The sequence below is a fragment of the Schistocerca gregaria genome, chromosome 4 (genome assembly GCF_023897955.1).
Source record: "Schistocerca gregaria isolate iqSchGreg1 chromosome 4, iqSchGreg1.2, whole genome shotgun sequence".
NCBI lineage: Eukaryota > Metazoa > Arthropoda > Insecta > Orthoptera > Acrididae > Schistocerca > Schistocerca gregaria.
Window position 1 is genome coordinate 734,229,014 of NC_064923.1, and position 24,605 is coordinate 734,253,618.

Genomic DNA, 24,605 nt, shown 5'->3' on the forward strand with positions numbered 1-24,605 from the left:
AAAGTATTTACATTCTACAAGAACTTTCCTACGACATTCATATAGATTCATTCATAGCAATAACATAGTTAAATGTTTATGAATGAAAATAGCGTATTTATTTGGTAAAGAAGTCCATAAGAATCACCTATTTCACTTATTTTTAGCCTTTGTGAAGCCAATAAATAGCTCAGTATGTGGATGTTTCCAACTACTAGTTTGTTGGCACAAGTTTTTGGGGCGACCATTTGGTGCCAGTTCCAAGTGAATATGGAAGTTGTAAAAGACGTCGTCTGCTGAAGCAGACGATCAAAACTACCGCTGCTTTACATGATAGCTCTAACTCAGCCACCCATCTCAGAGTTTTGTAGAACATAAACTTAGTAATTCATCCCATACGGAGAAATATTTCACGCAAAGTTATAGATTAGTTGATTTCATAGACAATAAAGAAGTGGATTCTGAGGTTAACCGAAGCTGCCATGTTCAGTTTGTCCACAGACAACTAGTTCTGAAAGTGCTGCGAATACTAGTAGTATTTGTTGTGAAACTGGCCTTTACGGATTATAGAAGTCGTGTTGTACGTAAATCAAAAGATGACATCGCTTGTCGGCGACGAAATAAAACACGTGTTACTAACCGGACGTCCAGGTACCGGTACCTATTTTGAAATAAAAGTTAGCGTATGTTGCAGAACGGTTTCTTTTAAATATTTTGTGCGATCACATGAATTAATAGCCCATGATTCGATATTAATTAAATTTTGTATGCATACAGGAACAAAGAATTTCATTCTAGGTGAAGAGATCGCTGTACGTAATTGTAACAGGTAGCTTAAAATTATTATTTATGTTGGCCAAAGCTACTTACTGATATGACCCACAGTACTCTTGAGATATTGGTAAAGACCGTATTGACGAGTTCCTTATCCATTTATGCCAAACACCGTATCAAAATACAAATCGCCCTGTCTTTTAATAAAATAAAAAAAGAAAAAAAAACGAGAGATCCCTCGTTGTACTTCAGGACTGTATGATTGAAACATTTCATTTATGTGCAGGTATATTTTATTTTACAGTGCCCCAGAATCCTATTAAGTCACTGGACCATACTAATAAAACGAAAAACTGTGCTGTAAAACGTGTCCCCAAACCACTGCAATACAGCAAGACGCAGTATGCACAAGTGAGCGGGAAAAATAGTCAGTCAGCTTCACAACAGAAACACGTGTGGCACACAAAAACTAACCTTTTATAGCTGAGATCCATCCAAACACTACAATGATGACATGGCGTACTAATTTAGACTTGTGGCTAATTTCGTTTGGCAGCCATAGCGCACACAATGTAAAATAAAATAAAAAAACCACTGGGGGTGCCAAAACTGTGGGGAAAATGTTTAGCAAACAATAATTATGTAGCCTTCGCTCTCTGATTTACATAGGCCCTAGCAAGCTGATAATTTGTCTGGAAAAACCTGCAATGTTCAGGGAAATTGCATTTCCTGCAGATAGTTGATTCTTGAATTTTTGAATTAGTGTCTGTAGAGGCTCTGGAAATTGTTAGAAAAACAATTGGTTGTGGAGTCATGCAGTGTGGTGCATTGAATTGTTGTTCAGTCATAGCCACCTCCTGCATATTTACTGAACGTGAGGCTTGAATTTTATTTGTGTTTCTTGAACTGCCAGACACTTGAGTGCAGGTGCAGCATGCAGATTAGAATTTGTCTCTTTTTGATCAGCATTTGGTTTGAATGTGGTAGTGTGTCCACTCACCTTCCCCTCTCAATTTTATTTGTAGTGACACACTGAGCTGTGCGATAGCCTGAGATCTAGGTAGACTTTAATGTGGTGGTTTGATTGATTTGAGTTAGCAATTCTAACACATTTGAATGCAAAATAAAGATTTACATGTAGCATAGCCCAAGGGCTGTGTTTCCTTGATATTCAACACACTTTTAATTGCAAATTAATCAAACTGCAAGGTAAATGCAGAAACAGGTTTAAGAGATAAAGGGAAAACCTCTCATAGGTGTTATAATGCGTGCGACATACATTTGCTAAATATAAACTATGAAAAATGTAGGGGGTGGGGGCAATAAGTTGGTAACGGTAACTTCTTTTCTGAATTGAATATTCAGCTATTGAACTGCAACCTCATCACTTTCATCCCCCTACTAGTTCCTGAACAAACTACGTTTTTCTGAAAGAGAGAAAGGGGGAAGAAAAGGGACAGGTGGGAAATTATGGCTTTCAGCCACACAGGGAACTGTGGCGTTGCAATGGGAAAAGTTGAGGTGCCAGGCCAGGATTTGAACCCACATGCTCTGCTTCTCTAGAATGGTTGCCATAACCTCCTTCGCCACCTGGACATGTGCCTCAACTTATGCAGGCTGCATGCCAGCATCCCTTATCCTGCACCACCTGCTCACAGATTCTCGAGTCCCATGATGATTCGAATGATATTTGTGCATCCAAACCAAAACATATGCCATAAATCTATTGTGGAGATGTCGAACAGAACAGACGACCCTCAGTTACATTAATATAATTAAGTGTGACGGCTCTATTAAATATGTTTCAATGCAGGTGCACTAATATTTGCTGATAATATTTGTTCCTTATCAGGCTCATATATTAAGAGACTCAGCAAACTTAATATAAAGTTATTTGTTTACTACTCTGTAAAATACTACACCAGGCGTAGATTGTTTACTGGTCTATAAAATATTTCACCAGCATAATGCAGCCGCACTGTGTTTGCTATTCTTAGGCTGAGAATGAGTTGGCTGCTGTTCGTAAGCAGCTGGAAATTGCCATGGTTGCCATTGAGTGATTGTAAGCTTTTGCGAATGGGTGTGTTGGGAGGACACCAAGAGTTTTGTGCCAGAGGTATCAAAGATACCTCAAGTACTATCCTTTCCTTTGGAAACTGCCATCCACTTGACTGTGAGTGGCGAGTCAGTGTTGAGTCTAGGCATCTCGTACAGGGTGATAAGGACCAAGGACTCAATGTGCTATACCAATCCCTTTAACAAACAAGTTCAAAGTGCTGTCTTTCACTCAAATTGAAACCAAGCCACTGGGACTCGTTTCATATTTTTGAGGAACCCTGCTTTGTCCCATGTCAAGAGGAGATAATACAAAAGGGTAGTGATCTATTAATCATTGACAGTTCATACGTATGGTGAATAATGGTACCCCTTAGGAAAACGGCAGCAAAGAATGGGTAGAAACATCAGGTACACTTTGTTTGTATGCCTGGAGGCTCCGCTTAACATGTTGAAAAGGCTGCTCTGGCAGCCATTGAGGGAGCACAGTGCAACCAGCTACAGTTGTGGTGCACATTGGAACAAATGATGCTTGTTGTCTTGGTCCCAAGATGATACTTGGATCATTCTAGTGACTGGCAGAGAGAACTGAGAATACCAGCCTTGCTAACAGAGTTTCAGCAAAGCCCACGATTTGTAACATTGCCCCAGGACACATTTTGGTCCCCGGGTTCTTAATCAGGCAGAAGGCTTGGACCAGAGACTCGTAGAGGTCTGTGACAAGCTAGGCTATGACTTCCGAGAATTGCACCATAGGGTTGACAACTCTAGGTTTCCGCTAAATACATCAGGTGTGCAGTACACATCAGAGACAGCTACCTAAGCAGCTGACTGTGAGTCAGCTACTTAGCTACTTGCCTTTCAGACCATGATGCACAAATTTTAATTCTAAAAAGCTTTTGTACCCCAACAAATGTCACATATAATTAAAAACTATGTAGGAAAGTTAATCCAACAGCAATAGAGAGTTTTTCAAACCTCATCAAGGAAGAAGAGTGGCAGGATGTTTATAGTAGATGACAAATATAATGCTTTCATTAACAAATTCCTCGTGCTCTTTGAGAGTTGCTTTCCATTAGAACATTCAAAATGGGTTACTACCAGTAAAAGGCAGCCCGGGTGGCTGACTAGTGGGATAAGGATCTCGTGTAGAACAAAACAGGGATTATATCAAAATGTTAGAAGTAGTCACAATCAAGCTAGTGTTACCCTTTACAAACAGTACTGTAAGGTGCTTTAAAATGTTATGAGGAGGGCAAAGAGTATGTGGTATGCAAATAGAGCAGCTAATTCACAGGATAAAATTAAAACCATATGGTCAGTTGTGAATGAAGAGTCTGGTCAGCAGCACAAGGTCAATGATATAAAGTCAGTTCGTGGTAAAAATATTTCTGTTGCTGAGCAATCAGATATATATACAGTATTTAACAATCATTTTCAGCGCATTGCTGGTGAATTAAATAAAAATGTGTTTTTGTAATGTTTACCACTCCTTGGGCAATTTATTATACAATTTTATTCCCTGATAGGAAATACTGTTTTGAGTGTTTTGTTTGTTAATCATTGGCAAATGTTAGTCCAAATTGGTTCTTGCCCCATGATTATGTATTAGTAAAATATGTAATAATATTTTCCATAATTTGCACAACAGAGTGATAGATATATTCACTTTGTGCAATAAGGATTCCCAGTTTTGTAAACACAAGATTTTCGTTACATACAATGAGTGCAACTGCTACTTCTAGTTGTTATTTTTTGGGCTGTTTTTTGCAGTTTAAAAACTGTGTCCATGTGTTGTGCCTTTGATCCCCTGAAAATAATTCTATATCTAATAATATATCTATATCTAATAATTCTATATCTAAGAACTGAGTGTGTGTAGGAATAGTATGTCACCCCAAGACATTGACTGTTACAAAATTATGATAGAACCATAAGATCGAAACTCACTGCTGACATTCTTTTTACCAACAGCTTTGTGTGTTCACTCCATGTTAATTAACAATCAATATTATTCTTTAAAAACTTTGTGTCTGTAAATTTATCATCTGTTCATAATGTAACAGAATTGTTTATTCTTAATGCTGAAATGCCTATTGTTTTTTTCATTGTGTTCAGTTTTAAACATACTTGTGGGTTTCATTTGGCTTCTCTAATAGGAATTCTGGTGTTATATCAGCAACTATGATGGTGCTATCATCAGCAAACACTACTTTTTCTCCTTTTCTTATATGGTATTAAAAGTAATTAATATGAGGGAATCGGGTGATAGTTGTAGGTAAACAACTAGTATTCTCTCATATGACAATTTATTAGCACTTCACGTCTACGCCGATACAAGTCCATGAGGCTAACTCCCCGTTAGCGGAAAACATCCTCCAAAACTCCCCATCTCAAAGATAGCACACTTACACTCTTTACAAATATCGATATTTACGGCGCTGCACGCCACATAGCCCCCCCCCCCCCCCCCCCCCGCGCAGTATGGAGTACGTCCCTGTGAATGGGGGGAGGGGGGGTGAGAAGTTAGGAAGGTAACATACAGTTCTTCAGCGTCAAGCGGAAGCGGTCGACTGGTAGGAGACCGGGGGGTGAAACCCGGTACGTCGACGGCAAAATCAGCAAACGAAGCCGGCGGCCGAAGACGACGTCCTGTCCTGGAGTGGAGGTGTAGCACTTCGTCTGCAGGCAGGCGGAGAATCACCTTGCCAGAAGGCCTAACAAAGGCACGCAAATTGCCACACGCAGCACTTGTGCTTAATTTAAAGCGACGCACCACACGAGTTTCTGCACTTCCTCCCTCAATTTTGTCACACGAGAGTAACACACACGCCTTATCACCATCAACAACAACAGATAATTTATGTATGTCATCAGGATGTACATGTGTTGTGAATTCTTGGGTGGCACCTGTACGAGCCAGGGGGGGGGGGGGGCGGCAGGGAGGTGTGGGGAAGCCATGGCAGGGAGAAGCGTTTGCGGAGAGGGGTGTGGCAGGTGTACTGGACTGCGCAGGCGACAACCTCGGGTGATCAACTGACGGCCGAAGGAGTGTGGCCGAAGGCAACGAGGAGCCCACATGGATTGAACGGCGTGACCAAGAGCTGTCACACGAAGATGGTGACACAATGGTAGAATCCAAGTGGTTGGCAGCTCGACTGCGAGGGCTGGGAGGAGTGAAGCCTCGAAAAGTTTGGCCACTCGAATTAGATGAGAGCGGAGAAGAAGCAGTGCTCGGCAAAGAAGCCCGCTGTGGAGAATCAGTACCCGAATGTATGGTATGAGAAGATGAGTGGCCACTTGAAGTAGGACTGGAAGAGATAGGGGACGAATCAGGGGTGTCCACCTGAGGCTCAATGAAAGCTGGTTTCACTCGGTTGAGTGAGACCGTGGTTACAGAGTCTTTTATGAGGAGGTCCATGTTATTCCCGGAGCGTTTGACAACCTTGTAAGGACCTGTGTAGGGTGACTGAAGTGGGGCTTTGATTGAGTCATCTCTGAGAAACACATACCCACAAGAGTCTAGAGTGCGTGGTATGTACACGCGCGGAGGTGTATGACTAGCCGGAAGTGGCGGCTGAAGTTTGCTGCAGTGCAAGCGCACTCGCTCGAGAAGTGAAGGGAGTTCGGAGGGCCGAGGAAGTGGGGTGGGAGCGACTAATTCTCCAGGCAAAACTACCGGTTGGCCATACACAAACTCGGCTACGGAACCCTTGAGATCTTCCTTGAAAGTCGCACGAAGGCCAAGAAGCACCAAGGGCAGTGCATCTGTCCATAGTGAGTCATGTCAACGCAAGGCAGACTTTAAGGTACGATGCCATCGCTCGACAAGCCCATTGCTTTGGGGGTGGTATGCAGAAGTATGAATTTTGACAATACCACACATTTTACATAAATCGGAGAAAACTGAAGACTCAAATTGCCGTCCCTGGTCAGTAGTGAGGTAAACAGGTGAGCCAAATCTAGAGATCCACGAATCTAAGAATGCTCGGCTTATTGTCTCAGAGGTAATGTTTGGAATAGGCACGGCCTCAGCCCACCGAGTCATCCTGTCAACGGCTGTAAACAAGTAACGGAAACCCTCGGAGGGGGGCAAAGGTCCTACGAGGTCCACATGAACATGATGAAACCGGCCTGGCGGTTGGGCAAAACAGCCAAGGGATGGGGAAGTGTGCCTGGAAACTTTGTTCTGTTGACACAACAAGCATGTCCGGGCCCAAGACTGACAGTTGTGGCGCATGTCTCTCCAAACAAACCGTTCAGATACCAGATGGGTGGAAGCTTTGGCACCGGGGTGTGCTAATGTGTGTAATTTGTCAAAGACCTGGCGCTGAAGGGGCTTAGGAATGAACGGCCGCAATGTACCAGTCGATTCATCACACCACACTAATTCAGGTATGCCGGGGAAAGTAGAGCGTACCGGTTTGAGAGAGGAGCTGTGGTCCGAAATCAACTGCATGGTATCAGGGTCCGCCGATTGCAACCGAGGTAGGTCTGTTAAGTCAATTAAGGTTGTGACAGCACCTACACGCGAGAGAAAATCAGCAACCACATTGTCCGCTCCTCGGATGTAGCGAATGTCATTTGTAAATTGCAAGATGTAGTCGATGTGACGAAAGCGTCGTGGGGGCGGATCAGACAAAGGATTTTTTATCGCAGGAACCAACGGCTTGTGATCAGTGAGCACATAGAAATCTCGTCCCTCAACATCAGTTCTGAAGTGTTTTATGGCCTCGTACACTGCAAGTAATTCTCTGTCGAATCCTGAGTATTTCTTCTGTGCAGTGTTTAACTTTTTTGAGAAAAACTGCAGGGGTATCGTAACATCATTGTATGTCTGACTCAGTACTGCGCCGACAGCACTGTCAGTAGTGATAAACATTGTCGCGTCCGCACGTGGGTGAGCAATAGTGACAGCGGAGGCCAACAGCTGTTTGAGTTCGTTAAATGCCTTGTCCATGTCTGGTGTCCATGGGACCTGGCGGGTGCCGGAAGTTTGGGAGCCTGCGAGTGCATCTGTGAGAGGTGCCTGCACCGCAGAAGCAGCTGGCAAATGTTTACGGTAATAATTAACTGTTCCGATGAACCTGCGTAATTCCCTATAGGTCTGGGGGCGTGGCATCTCAAGAACAGGCTTGATCTTGTCCTGCGGTGGTGTCAGACCGTCCGACGACACAACATAACTTAGGAATGTGACGGATGACTGGTGCAATTGAGTCTTTTTATTGTTCAGTTCTATACCAGCAGCTGCTAACGTGTCTGTCACGACTTGAACACGCTCCTTACTCTGTTCCAAAGTATGAGCAAAAACTAATATGTCGTCCATGTATACGAAACAAAAGTCTAAATTGGATAAGGTTTGATTGATGAAACGCTGCCACGTTTGGGGGGCGTTTTTCAACCCAAACGGCATAAATTTGTATTGAAACAACCCGAAGGGAGTGGTTATGGCAGTCTTTTCAATATCCTCCGGAGCCATGGGGATCTGATGAAATGCGTGCTTGCAGTCCAAAACAGAGAAGTACTCTGCACCTGCGAGCGCATGATTGAAGTCCGCAATGTGTGGGACCGGGTATTTATCAATGGTGGTGCGGGCATTTAAACGCCTATAGTCTCCGACCATACCCCAAGTACCGTCTTTCTTTTGATCAAACAAGATAGGGCTAGCCCAGCAACCGGAAGAAGGTTCAATTATTCCCTTTTGTCATAAATCATCTAATTTTTCTTTTGCAATTTTCATAAATTCCGGCTTGAGGCGGCGTGGGCGTTGCGATATGGGCGGCCCAGCGGTTAGACGTAACTGGTGAACTGTGCCATTAGTGACTACTGCAATACGTGGCGCGGCAAAACAGTCAGATGTCCGTGAAGCGGAGCAGGCGGTGACAGGCAAGCAAAGCTGTGGCGCTGAGGCATGCCAATCGCTCGAAGGCTGCATAGCGAATGCACACATGTTAACCTGGGCGAGGTTGGTACACTGGTTTTTGGTAGCGGGCCTTGCCGCTACGCGCACTGTAGGCCCGAGTGGGTGTGGCCTAACAGCAGACGGCTGTATTTCATTGCCACGGGCTTGGGAGGTTAATTGTTCATTCGAAACGCATGGAACATGAACACACAGGCATACACTGTCATTACAAGGGGGAATGCTGACACAGTTTGCAGAGTTCACAACATTGTCATTAATGTGTGCGGGCACAGGAACACCAGATTGGCACGGACTAACCTTGTCTGTAGCCGACGAGTCGTCCGCTTGTAGTGACGCGAGGCGTTGTTGTGTGGAGGTCAACTCGTGATGTATGTCGCGGGGATGCAACAGCATTTCCCTACGTTCCATCCGCAAGTTCGGAGACTCGGCGTGCTCCGCTAGCCACTCGTTTGTCCAAGATAGGTTTGGGCACTTCTTAGCCCAGCGCACATGTTTGGTGTTAGCCGAACTGTCACTCGGCGGAGCGAAAGGAATATGTTTGTTCAGTGGGGGGTAAAAAACAGTATTTTTCACAAAATCTAGTGACAACTGATAGTGCCTGAGGAAATCAATTCCGAGAATAGGTTCTTCAACTGTTGACTCTAAAAACGTCCACTTCAGCTTGCACTCGGGCGAAAGTTTCACTGTATACAGTGTAGAACCCGAACACTGTAAGGTAGACAAGTTCACTGCAAGAAGTACTGTTTTGTGCGGTTGCACTTTATTGGTCGCTAGGCGAGCCGGTAGCAAAGAGACATCTGCGCCAGTGTCTACCAGAAACCGTACACCCGATTGTAAATCTCAGACATAGACTCGACCACACTTACTGTTGTTGTCCAAAACGGAATGCAACGTTGGATGGTGCACGTTGTTTATGTCGCAGGAGGTGGCACCGCTGCCTACCTGCGGTTGGAGTTTGGGTAAGAGCACGGCGACTGGCATTTGCGTGCTTGCTCCCCGAATCTCGCGTGGAAGAAACAGTGAGATTGAGCGGGTCTGTGCTCCTGTGGGTAGTAACTAGGTGACGGAGTATGCGACCCAGAATCTTCCACCGAGGCCGGTGCGCTGTCGTTGGGCGGAGCTGGAGGTGCAGGTAGGGCGGCTAGTTTAACAAACTTGTTATTAGCAGCACCAGACAAGGGCATGGTGTTGGACAGCTTCTTAGTGCGGTCACGTCCAGAATGCAGTGCGTGGAGCTCACGCTGCCTGGCGGAGTAAGCTCTATCGGCGGCACTTAAACGTTCATTTACTGGCCTATCCTCATACGCAGAGATTGCAGTCTGGACAGGCAGAGGCAGCTTTTCTGTCCAGATTTCTGCGAGTGTGTCATCAGGCATAACTTGCTCGTCGACGAGAAGACGGATGCACCGCCACAGCTGGGACAGAGACCTGTCGCCGAGACGCTCTTCGTAAATTAGCTGTCGCACGTTTTCTCTCCTGGTTTTTGAGACGCGCTCCAGTATCATCTGTTTCGCCATAGCATACTTCTCTGCTAGGGGCGGTGCTTTGACCAGATCGTAAATTAAATCGACGCGGTCGTGAAGGTGGTTCATGAGGCACACGAAGCGCGCGTCGTCGTCCAAAGCACAGACATTGAATGTTTGCTCAACCAGGTTGAACCGAAATTCCGGGTGAGCGGGTTTGAAGTCTGGTAGTTTCGGCAGATTCGGCACAGCAGTCACTGTGGAGGTGCACCTATTTCTTCGGATGGGAGTAGAGCACGAAGAGGATAGAGTGTCCGAATTATTGGCATCCTGTAATGCGGGTATCGCAAAGTTCACTTGACGCCGGGGGGGCGGCTGAGAAGCGACAGACGCACGAACAGTGTGAGAATCGTAGTCACAATGTGCATTCTCATTGACTAGATAGCTCGAAGAGAAGCCGCTAGTACTTACGTACGCCGGTGAATGTCCGTTATGCACTCTGTATTCATTCAGCCGTGAATGGTGGGGGTGGTTGTAAATGTCCGGGTAATTACTGTCCAGCACAGAATTGTTGACTTGATTATGAGCAACACAAGGGTCCCACACATGTCCACAAGGATGCACACTCGATGTGATATTGTCTGTTTGGCGAGTATTGAGCACATGTTGACTAACCGGCGCGGAAGGATACACACGTGGCGGGAACTGGCTCGGGATTGAATTTACTGCTGGATTTTCCAAAGTGGCAAGATTCCGCTCGACACCACGAACTGTATTGAATTGTGCGTTCGACACAGGAGTAGGAATGTTCCGAACAACACTCTGTGGAGAACACGTGGAAAAGTCTAGGCTAACAAAGCCAGAGTCCGCGACCGTTGGCGGTTGGCAGAAACTGGCTGCACTCGATGAATTCCACTGCATGTTCGGGCTGAAAGATTCCGAAGGATCTCGCGGCATATCCACTACGACGGCAGGGATGCTGGAGAGATGTTGCTGAGATCTGGGCGGCGGTGAGTGCTGAAAGGCCATTGTCTGAAGCTAAAACACTGGCCCTCGCGATCGCGAAAAGAAAACCGACGCGGTAGGCGCGTAAATAACACTTCGTGCCGTAACTTGAACGCGTATTACACAAAACGGGGTCACCAGTGAGGGAATCGGGTGATAGTTGTAGGTAAACAACTAGTATTCTCTCATATGACAATTTATTAGCACTTCACGTCTACACCGATACAAGTCCATGAGGCTAACTCCCCGTTAGCGGAAAACATCCTCCAAAACTCCCCATCTCAAAGATAGCACACTTACACTCTTTACAAATATCGATATTTACGGCGCTGCACGCCACAAATATATATTAAGAACCAAACTGGACTGTGTGTTTTTTGTTGGATAGTTGTTTTACCATTTGTGCCCTGTTTTCCATGTAAGACTGAAACCATTTATTTGTTATTCCTCCTACACCAGCTGATGTAGGTGTCTAGTGTGTTTACTAGTATTTTAAGGTCAGCAGTGTCAAAAGCCATGGACAAGTCTAAGAACATGTCTATAACATAGCCATCCTTGTCAAGAGCTTCAAGTACCATTCTTGAGTACTCTGTAATGGCTAATGATAGACTCCTCCCACTTCAGACACCAAATTGTGCTTTGTTAAAAAGGCTGTATTTATTCATGCAACTCATTATTCTATCTTTCATTATTGAGTTAGTTTTTTCTGAGAATGCAGACAGTGGTGAAACTGGGCTGTAGTGTTCTATACTCTTCACATGACCTTTGTTTACAGCTTGTGCATGCTTTAGGTATTCTGGAAAAATGAGTTCTGGCTCTTATGCTGGCTATGCATGCCTTCAGAACAGACTGGAGCCCCACTATGCCTGCTGACATCTTATTCTTTAATTTCTGTATAGTCTTCCTGACTTGAAGCTCTGTTACAGGCAAACATCATTATGCTTGCTTTGTAAGTCATTGTAGGTGTTACATGTGTTTTAGTAACATTTTTTGGCAACTTCTCTGCAGTATCAGAGAAATAATCATTTATAAAATTTGCTGATTCGTGTGAATTTTCTATAATTGTACCCCGGTCTCTGATTTTTATGTTATAATACATCCCTGTTTCAAGTTTTATGACATCCCAAACTACTTTGCCTTTATTTTCTACATTATTTATTATTTTGTAATTGGAAAGCTTTGGTCCCCCCCCCCCCCCTCCCCCAACAAAGAGCGCACATTGTACATTTTTTATATCTATTACAGTAATCTAGGAACTGTAGATTAGTATAGTGCTTTTGTCTGTGAGGACCAGCTACTGCTATAACATTTACTTTGGAAAAGTCATCTCAAAAATTAATTCAAACATTGCACAGAAGTTGGAGAATGTAGCAGATACATTGTTTCCATATCCACTTCTTCCCACGTTTGCCAGAGCCTAGATAAAGTATGCATGTACCCCTACATCCATCATTTTGTAGGCCTGCAGTTTTGTGGGTTTTTAGCAAACCTGTCTTTAGCTTCATTATCTGACAGTAATTATCAGAAAGGGCAAGATCTCTTATAAATATTTTACAATTTTCCCTGTCTATATTTGTAAGTGTGTGGTCTAAGACTGATGCTGAACCTTCTGATGCCCTAATGGCTGTGTTGTTCCATGCCAAAAGTGCTCCAAATGTTTAGGAAGTTATTGCTAATTTCACCCTCAGTGTTAATATTCACATCTCTACATATTATTCTAGTGGCGCACACACACACACACACACACACACACACACACACAAAAAACGGGTGGTGGGGGAGGGGGGCAGAATGATTAACTTCTTATTTATTTATTTATTTATATCCAGCTTTGCTGGTCTACACTGTGATAAATCTTCCCAAGGTTTCAAATATGTGCCATCTCTAAAAATATATAAATACTTGTTCCTCCACCCTTTCAGGTAGTTCTACAGTAGCAACTTGCACATTCATATGATGATAGCACTATACACTGTGTTTCGTTCTCTCTACCACAGAGACTGTAATTCAACTTCGAGCTAGTGCACTTTATTTTTAATAGACCACATATTTTGTTGAAAAATAGATAATTGTGGGCAAATTTCTGTAGCGCTTATGTGTTCTGAAATGGTATGTTCTATCTTTTGTGTACATGTTGAAGAAATTGCTTCAGAGAGGGGAGCCTGTTGTCATAAAGACCTAGTCCTTGTACCCATGGCAACAGGTATTTGATATTGTGTGGATTGACACCCACCCGCTCTACTATCACTAATTAAATACACCGACCTCCCTTTCCCAGTCCTGTTGAGGTGCAGATCATGCCTAGTGTAGTCCCATCTCCTGCTAGTCCCCACCAGCACCAGTTGAATGTGTGTCAATGCCAGCACCAGCTTTGCATTGACTTGTCATACAGCACTACCAATAGGAGACCAATTGTGCTGCTAGAACAGCTTGATCATTCTTACATTAGCGCAGCCATTAAGGGAAGCTATCGCACTCAGGTCAACACCTATGCTACACACCTTGTCCCTATCCGAACTATTTCCTGTCTCACTCACTACTACCTAATCATCCTGACAGCAGTCTCTGTTGGTAACACCACTACTATGTTCTTAATTTGGTTTTTAAAACTGCTCACTAAGCTGTATGTTTCCACACTGGATCACAGTTGGAAAGAGTGAGCCAGCAAATGCTTTATACTCAAGCAATGAAAATTCCAGGTTCCAAAATCAACAATATAAGGAAAAGCATTGATTGCTACTCACCATAAAGATATGTTGAGTTGCTGACAGGCACAATGAAAAGACTGTTACAGATTTAGCTTTTGGCCAAAGTATTCTTTAGAAAACACACACAAATTCATTCACACAAGCAAGCCCACCTCATGCACACATGGCAGTCATCTTGGGCAGCTTGGACCAGACTGCAACTGTCACATGAATGAAAGCGGTAACCTGGAGGGGACAGGGAAGGTGAAGGGATAGCAGGGTAGGGGGGGGGGGGGGCAGAGAGAGGGGAGGAGGAGGAGTGCTGTCTGGTGGCAGAGTATGTAGGGACTAGATGGAGGCATGACAAAACTGCTACCATGTGCAGTGTCAAGAGGCTGAGGGCAGGGAGGTGTGGACAAGAAGGGGGGAAATGAGGAGTGAAAAAGGAGAGGAGCAGGGAAGGGAATAGATTTGTGGGCGAGTTGACAGAGGGTGGTGCACAATGAAAGTGAGATGACATGAATAAGGAGAAAGTGGTAGGGCAGAGAGGGTGGAAACTGTTGGGTAGAGGGTGTGGTGACAGTAGGATATCATAGGTTGAGGCCAGGATAATTTCAGGAGCAGAGAATGTGTTGTAAGGATAACTCGCATCTGCACAGTTCAGAAAAACTTGTGGTGGAAGGGGAGGAACCAGATGGCCCCAACTGTGAAGCAACCTTTGGTATCAAGCATTTTATGTTTAGCTGCATTTTGTGCCACAGGTGGTGTACTTTGCTCTTGGCCCGCATTTCAGTACTGATTCATCACTTTAGAGTGAATGTTTTATTGTAAACACAAAAAAAGGCCCAATATTGGAGGTTCTGTTTTGTTATCTCCAGATTTTGAGATTGGGGACCAAAATGAGTTCTAAAAGAGTTCATGGTCTATGACCATGTTATATACTGCCATAAAGGTGGACATGAAATGAAGACTACTACTCAATGTGAGTAAATGTGTAAATGTCTATGTTTCAGAGATGAAACTAATTATTACTTGGACCTATCTCAGTTTTAGTGCTATTACATCTTATGTAAAGCAAGTGTTTAGAGTACTGATTATTTACCTTATGTGTGATTCAGTAGGCATAAAGGCAACTTTAATTTATTTTTTTAGAGGCTATAAGTTTTGCTCTGTTAACCAATTAACCTGATACACTCCATTCACAGCCAGTTGAGTGGACAAGTAATGTCTGTAATGTGGGGTATAAAATTATTTAAAATGTTTAACTCTTGTTGAAAATATTGGAGTTATTTCAAATCCTTTGGTTTGGGTGGTTTAAGTATGAGTGCTAAATGTTGCACCAGCTTGATTCCATCTTTACTTCACCTATGTTGGAGGAATGGTTGTGCTGATTGGAAGAAGTACTCAACACTGCCTGAGATGAGCTGCTGATTATATTGAAATGCCCTATGTATAAAATCTTGTAACTCAGTCACATTTGGTCATACAGAGGAGTTAAAATTTTATTATATAATACTACCCTTGGCCTAACAACCGATTTGAACTAAGAATATTTTGTTTATAGAAAACACCAATTTTCAACCCCTGTTACTAATCCACCATGGTACACAAAACATATCAGAACACTGTTGCAGAAGCAAAGAAAAAAAGGATGCCACATTCAGAAGAACGCAAAATCCCCAAGACTGGCTAAGTTTCACGGAAGCTCGAAATTTAGTGTGAACATCAATGCGAGATGCTTTTAATAGTTTCCACAATGAAACATTGTCTCATAAATGGTAGAAAACCCAAACAGATTCTGATTGTATGTAAAGTACACCAGTGGCAAAAACAGCCAATACCGTCACTGTGCGATAGCGATGGAAATGTTACCGATGATGGTGCCACTAAAGTGGAGTTACTAAATACAGTTTTCCATAATTACTTCATGAAAGAAGACTAAGTAAATATTCCAGAATTTGACATAAAAGTAGATATCTTAGATGTTGCGAAACAACTCAAATCACTTAAGAAAGGCAAGTCTTCCAGTCCAGATGGTATACCAATCAGGTCCTTTCAGAGTATGCAGACGCAATAGCGCCTTTCTTAGTAATCATATACAACCACTCACTTGACGAAAGGTCTGTTCCTAAAGACTGGTAAGTATCACAGGTCACACCAATATAGGAAATAGGAGTAACCCATTGAATTACAAACTCATATCACTGGCCTCAATTTACAGTAGGATTTTGGAGCATATACTGTACTTGAACATTATGAATCACCATAAAGAAAATGACTTATTGATACATAACCAACACAGATTCAGAAAATATCGTTCTTGTGCAACACAGCTAGCTCTTTATTCCCATGAATTAATGAGTGTTGTCAACAAGGGATCTCAGATCAATTCCATATTCCTAGATTTCCATAAGGCTTTGGATACCGTTCGTCACAAATGACTATTAATCAAATTGTGTGCATATGGAGCATCGTCTCAGTTGCATGACTGGATTTGTGATTTCCTCTCAGACAGGTCACAGTTCATTGTGATGGACGGTAAATCATCAAGTAGAATGGAAGTGATATCTGGCATTCTGCAAGGTAGTGTCGTAGGCTCTCTGCTGTTCCTGATTTACATAAGTGATCTAGGTGATAACTGAGCAGTCCTCTTAGATTGTTTGCAGATGACACTGTAATTTACCATCTAGTAAAATCAGCAGACGATCCAATTGCAAAATGATCTAGAGAGAATTTCTGTATGGTGCAAAAAGTGGAAATTGGTTCTAAATAATGAAAAGTGTGAGGTCATCCACATGGATAATAAAATAAATCTGATAAATTTAGGGTATATGATAAATCGCACAAATCTAAAGGCTGTCAATTCGACTAAATACCTAGGAATTACAATTACAAGCAACTTAAATTCGAAAGACCACATAGATAATATTGTGGGAAACAAACACTGGGCTTTGTTGGCAGAATGCTTAGAAGATGCGACAAACCCACTAGACAGCCTACATTACACTTGTCCGTCCTCTGCTGGAAGATTGCTGCGTGATGTGGGATCCTTATCAGATAGGATTGATGGAGGACATCGAAAAAGTGCAAAGAAGGGCAGCTCGTTTCGTGTTACCACACAATAAGGGTGAGAGTGTCACTGATATGATACGCGAGTTGGGGTGGCAGTCACTGAAACAAAGGTTGTTTTCATTGCGACGAGATCTATTTACGAAATTTCAGTCACCAACTTTCTCTTCTGAATAGGAAAATATTTTGTTGACACCCACCTACGTAGGGGTGACCATCATAATAAAATAAGAGAAATCAGAGCTCAAACGCGAAGATTTAGGTGTTCCTTTTTCCCATGCGCCATTTGAGAGTGGAATGGTACAGAAGTAGTATGGAAATGGTTTGATGAACCCTCTGCCAGGAACTTTATTGTGAATTGCAGAGTAACCATGTAGATGTAGATGTAGAAAGTGTACAGACCAGCTGTTTATTATATTACTGTCACCTGCATTTGGACAGCATTCTGATCATTCAGTTCCATGAATTTTACAGGCCAGTCCAGTAATGTGACTGTTCCTCCATACTTGCTCAGTGCTTGTTTGATAGTTTCTGTGATTTGTTCAGCACAGAGTTTGTCCACAGAGAATATTGACAGCAGTGTCTGATGAACAAAATTTTTCTAATTGTATTCATTTGTTGACTCAGGAATCGGTAAAACAACTTTAATCAAAAAGATATATGATTCGCTGAACATCAAAGGTGTTGGAGCTAAAGGCTTCTTCACAGAGGAAATATGTGAGAGTGGAAGGAGAATTGGATTTGACATTGTGGCTCTGGATGGAAGAAGAGGAGAGTTGGCAAGAGTACGGTAAGTCCTAGTTTCTGTTCCTTTATAAATGTAGTTTTTATTCGTAATTTCAGCTATATGTGTTAAAGGAACATACCAGACCACCTTTATTTTACTCATGACTGTGAACTGTTTGCTGTAGTGCAGATAAACTTCAAGAACAAACATAAAAACTCAAAAGAGGTGTTAAAATATGAGACTAAAATAATGTGCAATACAAACTTAAAAGAACATGGTCAAATTAACAATGAAGTCATATAACTAGTTAATGATGTTTTGTATTTTGGATAGCTGGAGAGACACTTAAAGAAATAAACTGAAATGCATTTGCATGGATGGTTTTTGCTACATTAAACAGGGCCTTCAAAATTAAATTTCAAATGTAGTTTGTAATCATTGTGTACCATCAGTTTTCATTTATGGAACTGAGACAAGGGCTGTTAACATGAAAAGCATACAGAAACTTATGGTTTCTTGCAAAGTAAAGGAGAGATGGAGAGATGTATGTTGGAAATCACTTGGAGAGGCAAGAAAATAGATGAATTGGTGAGGGACTGGAGGATATAGTTCTGACTGAAATAAAAACAAAGTGAATGTAGAGGTGGCATTTAGTCAGGCAAATTTATGGTAGGTTGGCAAAGGATATTCCTTGCTGGATTCAAAGTAGCAGGAAAATACAAGATAATGGTGTGCTGGAATGTTAGAAGAAAGCAGGCATGAGCAGCAAAGAATGTATGTAATGGAATATTTCCACTGTATGGTAAATTATATCATCTGTAAAATAATGTTTTAATAATTACCTATTTTCTTCTGTCGATAGCACATTGTTCTTGTTGGACAGTGATGTGGTGCATCACTGCTTCTTCCACTGTCTGTGGTGTTCTTTGATTGTTGATATGTATTTAGGAGTTTCGGTTGTTCTTTGTTGGCATTTTTTATTTGAAGGTAGTCTTCTTCTTACCATGTCTAGAAAACACATGACTAGTTTTTAATTTTGAAGATTTAAATGGGATTTAAATTGACACTGGTTTCACTTGTTCATTACATAACAGTAGATGCTGACTGCAGTGGATTTCTGCAATTTTCTGGTCATGAACACACACAGTTATTTAATCGAAATTGTGACTAATGCTATACCTCAGTAAATAACTCAAAACATTGTGCTCGTGAAAGGGGCATGTAGAAGAACAGTGGCTCTGCTTTAGAAGAATTGTTGACCATGCACTTGATAGATATGTACCTAATAGTACAGTTGCTTATGGGAATGACGCTCCAAGTGTACAGTCACTGTAAAGAAACCTCTAAAGAAACTGAGACAGCTGCATAATAGGTGTACAGCAAAGCCTAGGGCTAGCGATATGGAGATACTGAATGAAATGTGTCTGGCTGTCAAGAGGGCACCGCACAAGGCTTTTGACAACTTTGGTAGCAAATATTATCGAAAGATCTCTCACAAAATCCAAAGAAATTCTGGTTATGTGTAAAGGCTGTTCGTGGTTCCACAGTAAATGACTAGACACTCATGCATGAGACAGGGCCTGAAATGGAGGGTAGCAAAGAGGAATTAGAAACACTGTACTCAGTTTTCAGATCTTAGTGTACAAATGAAAATTCTCTCACCACTGCAAAGATGCGTGATATAGACATTAATAACAGTGGTGTTGAAAAACAGCTAAAGTCACTAAAATCAAACAGAGTTTCATGGGCTGATGGGATCCCTGTCTGATTCTATATTGAACTTGCAGCTGAGTTAACCTGTCTTTGAATGCCCAGTAGATGGGAGGAAACAAAGGTCACACCCATATGCAAGAAGATTATGAGGAGTTATACGCAAAACTATCATTCAGTATCCTTGACATCCATTTATTCTACTCATGTATCTACATACATATTCCACAAGCCACTGTACAGTGCGTGGTGGATGCTACCTTGTACCACTACTAGTCATTCCCTTTCCTGTTCCACTCACAATTAGAGCGAGGAAAAATTGACCTTGCCGTTGGTGGGGAGGCTTGCGTGCCTCAGCGATACAGGTGGCCGTACCATAGGTGCAACCACAACGGAGGGGTATCTGTTGAGAGGCCAGACAAACGTGTGGTTCCTGAAGAGGGGCAGCAGCCTTTTCAGTAGTTGCAGGGGCAACAGTCTGGATGATTGACTGATCTGGCCTTGCAACATTAACCAAAACGGCCTTGCTGTGCTGGTACTGCGAACGGCTGAAAGCAAGGGGAAACTACAGCTGTAATTTTTCCCGAGGACATGCAGCTTTACTGTATGATTAAATGATGATGGTGTCCTCTTGGGTAAAATATTCCGGAGGTAAAATAGTCCCCCATTTGGATCTCCGGGCGGGGACTACTCAAGAGGATGTCGTTATCAGGAGACATATTCCACAAGCCACTGTACAGTGCGTGGTGGATGCTACCTTGTACCACTACTAGTCATTCCCTTTCCTGTTCCACTCACAATTAGAGCGAGGAAAAATTGACCTTGCCGTTGGTGGGGAGGCTTGCGTGCCTCAGCGATACAGATGGCCGTACCATAGGTGCAACCACAACGGAGGGGCATCTGTTGAGAGGCCAGACAAACGTGTGGTTCCTGAAGAGGGGCAGCAGCCTTTTCAGTAGTTGCAGGGGCAACAGTCTGGATGATTGACTGATCTGGCCTTGCAACATTAACCAAAACGGCCTTGCTGTGCTGGTACTGCGAACGGCTGAAAGCAAGGGGAAACTACAGCTGTAATTTTTCCCGAGGACATGCAGCTTTACTGTATGATTAAATGATGATGGTGTCCTCTTGGGTAAAATATTCCGGAGGTAAAATAGTCCCCCATTTGGATCTCCGGGCGGGGACTACTCAAGAGGATGTCGTTATCAGGAGAAAGAAAACTGGCGTTCTATGGATCGGAGCGTGGAATGTCAGATCCCTTAATCGGGCAGGTAGGTTAGAAAACTTAAAAAGGGAAATGGATAGGTTAAAGTTAGATACAGTGGGAATTAGTGAAGTTCGGTGGCAGGAGGAACAAGACTTCTGGTTAGGTGACTACAGGGTTATAAACACAAAATCAAATAGGGGTAATGCAGGAGTAGGTTTAATAATGAATAGGAAAATAGGAATGCGGGTAAGCTACTACAAACAGCATAGTGAACGCATTATTGTGGCTGAGATAGATACGAAGCCCACACCTACTACAGTAGTACAAGTTTATATGCCAACTAGCTATGCAGATGACGAAAAAATTGAAGAAATGTACGATGAAATAAAAGAAATTATTCAAATAGCGAAGGGAGACGAAAATTTAATAGTAATGGGTGACTGGAATTCGAGTGTAGGAAAAGGGAGAGAAGGAAACATAGTAGGTGAATATGGATTGGGGCTAAGAAATGAAAGAGGAAGCCGCGTAGTAGAATTTTGCACAGAGCACAACTTAATCATAGCTAACACTTGGTTTAAGAATCATGAAAGAAAGTTGTATACATGGAAGAACCCTGGAGATACTAAAAGGTATCAGATAGATTATATAATGGTAAGACAGAGATTTAGGAACCAGGTTTTAAATTGTAAGACATTTCCAGGGGCAGATGTGGACTCTGACCACAAGCTATTGGTTATGACCTGTAGATTAAAACTGAAGAAACTGCAAAAATGTGGGAAATTAAGGAGATGGGACCTGGATAAACTGAAAGAACCAGAGGTTGTACAGAGTTTCAGGGAGAGCATAAGGGAACAATTGACAGGAATAGGGGAAAGAAATACAGTAGAAGAAGAATGGGCCGCTCTGAGGGATGAAGTAGTGAAGGCAGCAGAGGATAAAGTAGGTAAAAAGACGAGAGCTGCTAGAAATCCTTGGGTAACAGAAGAAATATTGAATTTAATTGATGAAAGGAGAAAATATAAAAATGCAGTAAATGAATCAGGCAAAAAGGAATACAAACGTCTCAAAAATGAGATCGACAGGAAGTGCAAAATGGCTAAGCAGGGATGGCTAGAGGACAAATGTAAGGATGTAGAAGCTTATCTCACTAGGGGTAAGATAGATACTGCTTACAGGAAAATTAAAGAGACGTTTGGAGAGAAGAGAACCACGTGTATGAATATAAAGAGCTCAGATGGCAACCCAGTTCTAAGCAAAGAAGGGAAGACAGAAAGGTGGAAGGAGTATATAGAAGGTTTATACAAGGGCGATGTACTTGAGGACAATATTATGGAAATGGAAGAGGATGTAGATGAAGACGAAATGGGTGATACGATACTGCGTGAAGAGTTTGACAGAGCACTGAAAGACCTGAGTCGAAACAAGGCCACCGGAGTAGACAACATTCCATTAGAACTACTGATGGCCTTGGGAGATCCAGTCCTGACAAAACTCTACCTTCTGGTGAGCAAGATGTATGAGACAGGCGAAATAGCCTCAGACTTCAAGAAGAATATAATAATTCCAATCCCAAAGAAAGCAGGTGCTGACAGATGTGAAAATTACCGAACTATCAGTTTAATAAGTCACAGCTGCAAAATAATAACGCGAATTCTTTACAGACGAATGGAAAAACTGGTAGATGCGGACCTCGGGGAGGATCAGTTTGGATTCCGTAGAAATGTTGTAACACGTGAGGCAATACTGACCTTACGACTTATCTTAGAAGAAAGATTAAGAAAAGGCAAACCTACGTTTCTAGCATTTGTAGACTTAGAGAAAGCTTTTGACAATGTTGACTGGAATACTGTTTTTCAAATTCTAAAGGTGGCAGGGGTAAAATACAGGGAGCGAAAGGCTATTTACAGTTTGTACAGAAACCAGATGGCGGTCATAAGAGTCGAGGGGCATGAAAGGGAAGCAGTGGTTGGGAAAGGAGTGAGACAGGGTTGTAGCCTCTCCCCCATGTTATTCAATCTGTATATTGAGCAAGCAGTAAAGGAAACAAAAGAAAAATTTGCAGTAGGTATTAAAATTCGTGGAGAAGAAATAAAAACCTTGAGGTTCGCCGATGACATTGTAATTCTGTCAGAGACGGCAAAGGACTTGGAAGAGCAGTTGAACGGAATGGACAGTGTCTTGAAAGGAGGATATAAGATGAACATCAACAAAAGCAAAACGAGGATAATGGAATGTAGTCAAATTAAATCGGGTGATGCTGAGGGAATTAGATTAGGAAATGAGACACTTAAAGTAGTAAAGGAGTTTTGCTATTTAGGAAGTAAAATAACTGATGATGGTCGAAGTAGAGAGGATATAAAATGTAGACTGGCAATGGCAAGGAAAGCGTTTCTGAAGAAGAGAAATTTGTTAACATCGAATATAGATTTATGTATCAGGAAGTCGTTTGTGAAAGTTTTTGTTTGGAGTGTAGCCATGTATGGAAGTGAAACGTGGACGATAACTAGTTTGGACAAGAAGAGAATAGAAGCTTTAGAAATTTGGTGCTACAGAAGAATACTGAAGATAAGGTGGATAGATCACGTAACTAATGAGGAGGTATTGAATAGGATTGGAGAGAAGAGAAGTTTGTGGCACAACTTGACTAGAAGAAGGGATCGTTTGGTAGGACATGTTTTGAGGCATCAAGGGATCACAAATTTAGCATTGGAGGGCAGCGTGGAGGGTAAAAATCGTAGAGGGAGACCGAGAGATGAGTACACTAAGCAGATTCAGAAGGATGTAGGTTGCAGTAGGTACTGGGAGATGAAGAAGCTTGCACAGGATAGAGTAGCATGGAGAGCTGCATCAAACCAGTCTCAGGACTGAAGACAACGACAACAACAACATAGGCATCGGTATGAGCTCTAATTTCTTGTATCTTATCTTTGTAGTCTTTACGATAGAAGTATGTTAGCATCAGTAGAATGGTTCTGCAGTCAGCTTCAAGTGTCAGTTCTCTAAATTTTCACAGGACATCTCATCTGAATTCCCAAAGCTTCTCTGTAATACTTACTTGTTTGAACCTACCAGTAACAAATCTAGCAGTCCATCTTTGAACTGCGTTGATGTCTTTCTTCAATCCAATCTTGTGTGGCTCCCAAACATTTGAACAGTACACAACAATGTGTCACACTAGTGTTCTATTTGTGATCTCCTTTACAGATGAACCACACTTTCCTAAAATTCCCTCAATAAACATAAGTTGACCACTCACCTTCCTTACCACAATCCTCACGTGCTCATTCTGTTTCATTCATCCACATTAATTTACAGTTTTCTACATTTAGAGCTAGCTGCCATACGTTACAACAACTAGAAATTTTGTCTAAGTCATCTCGTATCCTTGTAGTCATTCAACTGCAACACGTTTCCTTACACCTCAGCATCATCAGCATACAGCTACAGATTGCTGCTCACCCTGTGTCGGCCAGATCGTTTAATAGCGGTCCGATCACACCTCTGTGGGGGACTCCTTGTAATACACCTCTGATGAACAAGTTGAACATATTCTAAGGCCATTCATAATGATCTTCATTGAACAGAATGGCCTTGCCCATGCCAGCCAGCATGGATTCTGAAAACACTGATCATTAAAACCAAACTCAGACTTTTCTCACAGGACATACTGAATGTCAGGCATCAAAGCAATCAGTTAGATTTCTATTTTGCCCTCTCATTTACTTTCCTTCTCCATCCTCTGATTCCTAGCTTTGATATTTTCTTCTGCATCATTCAGTCATTGCTTATGTGGTCTTCCTTTTAATCTTCTTCCTGTCAGTTTCCATTGGAAGACCTTCCTTGTAGTTCTTGTGTCTTGCATCTGTAGGACATGTCACAGCCAGGCTGTTCTTTTACTTTCAATTAGCTATACAATATCAGCTCATTATATAAGATGATCCAATTCATAATTGGTCCTTGCTTTCCAGATACCATTATTATTTTGGATGCCTCCATAAATTTTGCA

At 42.4% G+C, this 24,605-nt stretch overlaps 1 protein-coding gene across 1 annotated transcript in view; it reads left to right on the forward strand.

The window, feature by feature from the left end:
• Window positions 1-279: 279 nt before the first annotated feature.
• The window catches only part of LOC126267465 (cancer-related nucleoside-triphosphatase homolog), a 64,572-nt gene continuing 40,246 nt past the window's right edge, over window positions 280-24,605 (forward strand). Inside the window, exons 1-2 of the mRNA XM_049972736.1 lie at window positions 280-630; window positions 17,583-17,745. Of these exons, the coding sequence (XP_049828693.1) occupies window positions 576-630; window positions 17,583-17,745 (218 nt within the window). The 5' untranslated portion in view covers window positions 280-575. The remainder of the gene's footprint in view (window positions 631-17,582; window positions 17,746-24,605) is intronic.